The 6,000-nt window shown below is 37.9% G+C and overlaps 1 protein-coding gene across 1 annotated transcript in view; it reads right to left on the minus strand.

Moving 5' to 3' along the window:
• Nucleotides 1–4,173, minus strand: part of LOC149083221 (axonemal dynein light intermediate polypeptide 1-like) — a 28,535-nt gene extending 24,362 nt beyond the window's left edge. Inside the window, exons 1-2 of the mRNA XM_089236793.1 lie at nucleotides 4,102–4,173; nucleotides 2,483–2,613 (exon numbers count right to left, since the gene is read on the minus strand). Coding sequence (XP_089092919.1) covers nucleotides 2,483–2,613; nucleotides 4,102–4,173 — 203 coding nt within the window. The remainder of the gene's footprint in view (nucleotides 1–2,482; nucleotides 2,614–4,101) is intronic.
• Nucleotides 4,174–6,000: the final 1,827 nt, after the last annotated feature.

A 6,000-nucleotide genomic window follows, 5' to 3' on the forward strand; every position in this document is an offset into this window, starting at 1 on the left:
AAAATGCAACGAGCGAATGTTTAAGAATGTAGAACTAAATGACTGATAGAGTGAGGATGTAATGACTTGTAAATGAATGACAGTTTTTCGGCTCAATATAGATATGTATGTGTGACCACGATCTTGCAGCCAGTCTTTCCTAACACTCACTGTACAGTAGTACCGTATTTGTACAATATACTTTCGGCAAAAACCACATGAGCTTTTCCCTCGAAGTTGACTCCGTTTCATGAAGTTCGTGGTTGTTTGATAAATCAATATGAGAAGAAAGTCCAACTTATCCATATAGGTTTTTCCTTCACATAAAAATAGGTAAACTCTTTCCATCAGTGCACCTGCCTTGTATCATTGATAAGCCATCTGACGCTAATGGAACGAGGTTGAAATGGCATTCCATTACTTTTATCTGTATGTATTTTCGGACAATTCCCTCTTAATTTTTCTGCTCTACGCTGGAAAAAAGAAGACAAAGTGCGTACGTGTGCGTTTTAGTAACGAGTGGATTCTTCGATATCATCGAACCAATTCAACCAAAATCCGAAAGAATGTTTCAAGATATCACTCAACTCATGTACCCGCTCGGGATTTTCACATTGCATTTTGAATCCGGAAAAAGAAAAGTTCTTGCCTGCGTTTTATAACGAACGATTTCGATTATGAAATACGCCGCCACACATACATTGGAACTGGAACTGAAATGACTTCATGTGTGTTGTGAAAAACACGATATGTTTTTTTTTTTTTTTTTGAAATCTAGATAATAGAGTGCTCGAATGAAGAGGATAAAAAAAAAGTCTATGTGTTTGACATTGAGAATCGCCCTCTGAAAACGTCCTTGCGTTCAAACTTACATAAAAGAGTTCCATTTCGCTGTTATTTATTTATTATTATTTTTTCTTTCGATTAGATTCGTTCAGATGACAGATCTCAAGAGTCAAGGTCAGGGATAATAAATCAACCTTCACCCGCTACATTACGATTATTGTAAAATATTATCGGTCATGTTGAAGAAGACGTTTCGTTCGACGTACAAATCAATGGGTATCAAACAGATACCGAGCCTGAAAACTTATCATCTTCATATCCTTCCAAGGACACCGTTTCGAGAACCTGTCAGTTTACGAGACTGTTAATTGAATAGTATAACATTTTTCTCGAGGGTGATACACACACGCACTCGATCACGATGAGATGTCTCCGATTAAAAAGACGAAATGCATTTTTCGAGTTACGCAATTCAACACTTAAATTACGTTTCGATCCATTTCATAATATTTTTCGACGTCAAGAATCGGCGCACAAGGAAGAGATTCCAAGTCCAAATGTATTAAAATCACTCAAGAGAGATGCGTTAAAAAAGTTCTCGGAAAATATTAGTATTAAAACTCTTTGCCCTTCGGGAAACGATCTTCTGAACTGAGAATCGCGTTACTTCAAAAGGGGAATCTTTTGCGCCGAGAATTTAAAATTTGTCGGCCACGGCGGCTCTTTGTAATAACGACGTTTCCTTCGATACCTTTGAGTGTTTTTGTGCAAAGTCGTCTCTTTCCAAAAACATGTTGTGTAATCATGACGCAACCCAGTCATTGAACTACTTTCTGATATTGATCTACTCCTTCCTCCATGAAGTAACACCATTATTTCTTTGTTGCGAATTAGTTAACTGAATGTGAAAAAACTAATGCGAACTTGTAAAAGGGGAAAAAAACGAAAAAAATCATCCCTTTTATTGGTGATTATGCATAATACCCAAGTGTCGTTGGTAAATTTGATAAATGCTAAAAAAAATTTTATAGTAATGGAAGTTCGATAAAACTATCCGTAATATATGATCGTAAAGTTTTTTAAATGAGAGTTTGTTATGTCTAGGGCCATCTTGAGAACATCATGCTCCCCCCCCCCCCCCTCAGGCAAAGTAATTTTTATGAGGCCTCTATCTGGCTAGAAATGCTTGTCCACCAATTTGCATACTCATTCTAGAAAATTTTAACCAGATCTGATTTTTATGAAGCCCGGCCCTCTGCTCTTGAGGGCCCCCGAGCCGTACCAGGATGGGCCCATGGGATAAGGCAGCACTGGTTATATCGGGGTTCGATTTCAGAGTTTGTCAAATAGGACTTATTTCGGAGAAGTTCGGAAAAATTCGATAAATCAAAGTTCATTATATCCGGTTCAAACTCTGGCTCACAAGTACCGCCATCTAATAATAATAATTCTTATTACGGCAATGGGACCGATTCATCATATCCGCCAATACCAAATGACGATTATCCATAATAATCAGCCAAATGTGATGAATTTAGCAAGATTTATCATGGTTATACCAACGACGCTTGGGTGTTATGCATAATCGCCAGTAAAAGCAGGATCATTTATCAGACCTACCAAAATTTTCGGTGATTATGCATAATAACCGACAAGTATGTATTATCACCGTATTTATCGCATTTTCTGTAACATATATACGGTACATAGTTTTTACCTCGGTTGAAAGATGAAGTCGAGAATCATTTCGGTGGCATCAGATACCGTTTCCGAAGAAGGAAATTCGATTTGATCACTTTTTTCTTTCTGTTCGATCGGGACATCTGTCGGCTGCTGTTCATCCTCCCCCTGTCAGAAAGAATTAAAACAGATTGAAATCGCATCAAATTGTCGATTTCGTTGCCAAAACGGTAGACAGGAGGATCGTTTCTTCTCCTCCCGAGAGCTGAATCGAATCCCTGAATTCGAATTATCTACCCCGTCAAAGAGAAAAAGATTTTGAATCTTTTGCTGAATACGGTTGACGCTCGCTATAACGGCAATGCGTTATTGCGTTCCACTATAACAACCAAAGCTTTTCCTATTCATCTCATGTTACTTTTCATACAATTTAACGACCGTTCAATCCAATAAAACTTCTGAATTCATCTCTTTCACTCCTCTTTTTTGCGAGGAGATGCATAATTTGCTTGTTTTTACGTGCGGTTATTCAGTGTCTTAAATTTTCTAAGGGATTGTATACATAAAAAAAAAGAAATACGAAAATTAACTTTTCATGGAGACCTTATGTGCTAAAATTTTCAATTACTGAAATGTAAATTTGGCTATTGTATGTAATTTTAAAAAAAAAAATTGCACATTTCAAATGCAATGCAGTAAAACCCTCTTGACGGTCAACCCCTCAGATACGGTCATCCCTGTTTTGCGGCCAAATACAAATATCTTGGGAAAAAACCTATGTAAATAATGTATTTTGAAACCCTGCTTAACGGCCATCCTTAGATAAGGTCACGAACACCATTTTCATCATTCGTTCAGTTAGAATAAAACACCCTGTACGGACTCCAACAGTTGAAGTTTTTATTTAAATTATGCTCACTAGATAGCAGCATCTGATGTTTGATCCACTTTTTGGCTACTTTTCAATGAAATTTTGGCTTGAAGTTTGTTAATGTTTAGCAACTGGTATGTTAGTTTTTCTCGTACATTCTATATGATTTCACGCTGTTTAAAATGGCCAGCTTTAGTAATCATCGCTTTCTATCGCTAAGAGAAGAAATTCCGGAGAGAAAAAATTTATGTCGTCGAATACAGTGCAAAACGTAAAAAGGGAGTTGACCTCCCAATATAACGTACGTCCGTTTTCGTCGGATGGGAGGGCGGTCGTTATAAAAAAGGTTGAGTGTAACCTGAGTTAAAAGAATAATTGCTGTTTCGATCATATTTTAGCAAATTTGTCCGATCAATCCGCTTGGAATATCAACTTTGTGGGGAACAAACACCATAACGTTGGCGAAAAAGGATTTGTCTCTTCTCGCACCAACGACGATGGGAAAATCGAAAGAGGTACAACTTGGGGTTTCGATCGGGTTGAGAGAATGAATGCTTCGAGATATTCTTCCGTTCTGATAAGGAAACGCACATTTATATTACAACAAGGAATTTCCAGCAATAACGTGGTGAAAAAACGACTTCTTATAATTCTTAAAATTATGTTTTTGGTTTTTTCGCCGAAGTTGAATTAAATGAACGATCAACTGTGAAAAGAACCAAGAAAAAACTTCAGGTTGCACAAAAACGTGAAATTTCAGAAATCGAAGCGAGAAATCCTCTCACCTGCATTTCAATCTCATCGTAATAGATCGGTACTTCCTCGAGTGAGAGAAGCGAGAATTCGATGGCGTCCATTGCTCTAGGAACTTGCGCTGCTTATAAAATATAAGGACCTGGCCTCTACCCCTTTTTCTTTCTTTCTTTCTTTTTCCCTTTCAAATTCAGAAGTCGAAGGCGCCTTTTTTATTAAGACCCACGTATAAATTAGCGAGTCTTTGAAATGGATCTCGGCTTTGACTTCAGATCTAGGCAACGTAATTCGCTTTGATTCGTAGTTGTTGTAGTTGTTACGAGTTTTGAAAGAATAAAATGGATAGAAAATTGTTCTGCGTTAATTGCATTGGGCAAAGAAATGAGGTGATGCTTCTATAACGCTTGATGGCGATTGTACTTTTTCGCACCGACCATACTTCAATTTCTTATCGATATTTTTAATGACGTTCGGCATTTATTATTTACTAGCAAAAGTACCAGGCCGGTTTCCGGATTTTTCTCCATATACTGGGAGCATAAGAGAAGTGACAAACCGTTATAAAGGGGTTAACGTGTCTGAGACGCATTTTTTGAGAACCACGGTAATCCAAGTAAACATTCCAAAAGTCATTGTTGAGGCCCAAAAACCATTGTGCCAAGTCAGTCCATCCCCCACCCCATTTCGGACATTTGCTCGATACAATGATAAATCCCTCTGCAACGATATATTTGCACAAACCTTATTTACAATTGCCTGTAAGTCTGAATCCAACAATTAGCCTATAGTCCGATTGCCTATAGTTTAAACTCCTCTCGATACAACGAAATCCTTTACCACGATAAATCTTTATCTATATATATAAAAACGAATGTGTTTCTGTCTGTCTGTCTGTTTGTCCTTTATGCATTACTGCACCATTCATCCGACCGCCATGAAACTTTGGGAAGTTGTTGAGTACACTCCCGCGAAGGTTTCTGGCATAGAACATCTATCCTAGGTGGCGCGCGTGTCGAAGGTTTCTGGCATAGTTGTGTAGCAGGTGCTAGACAACGGCGATTTATGTTTTACTTTAAAATTGCACTGGCAATTGCATCATCTGGAATTGCGGCAACACTTTTGGATGGTGGTCGAACAGCGCATTCAGCACTGAAATTGCCGTTGAATTTGTAAACCACTGAGACGCCAAAATACAATATCACCAAAAATTCCGGAATGGGCAAAGTTCTCCAAGCATGTGAACATATCATATGGGACGAATGCACAATGGCTCACAAAAAAGCATTGGAAGCGCTTGATCGTAGGCTGCAAGATTTGAGGGGAAATGAACAACCCTTCGGTGGAGCACTCATTTTATTGTCTGGTGATTTTCGACAAACTCTGCCAGTTATACCACGTTCAACACCCACTGATGAACTTAATGCATATCTCAAATCATCAGTTCTATGGCGACATGTAAAGAAATTGACTTTGAAAACCAATATGACGATTAGTAGGCGGTCGAAAAAGTTCAGCACTAGATGATGCACGAATCGGATTGAAAAGCGATTATGATTTTGGAACTTCACTATCGAATTGGACTGTGCACAAATACTTTCTGGTCTTTTTATTACCATTATTATTTTTTTCTTTTATGTCGAATCGGAATAGAAGACAAAAGTTAGAAATTGCCGTTAGAGTTGAAAATTGCATCAAAACGCGTGGCATAAAATACGATAGTTTTGATGCTTCATGTTGTATATATCTCAGTGATTCTTTATCTTTTTCCCCCATCCTGCACCAACAGTGGGATTCGATTTCGTTCCTGCTCCACCTAGGGTAATGTCTGGACTATTCGATGGAAAATTTAGTTTTTTGCAATTAATTGCTTATTATGAGAATTCTCAACTTGAAAGATAATTGTAAAACTACTTTATTGAAGAACCCCCCTG

Source organism: Pholcus phalangioides, unplaced genomic scaffold, assembly GCF_987345545.1.
Source record: "Pholcus phalangioides strain wild (caught in Gottingen) unplaced genomic scaffold, Ppha-v1.0 ptg000009l_1, whole genome shotgun sequence".
Classification (NCBI taxonomy): domain Eukaryota; kingdom Metazoa; phylum Arthropoda; class Arachnida; order Araneae; family Pholcidae; genus Pholcus; species Pholcus phalangioides.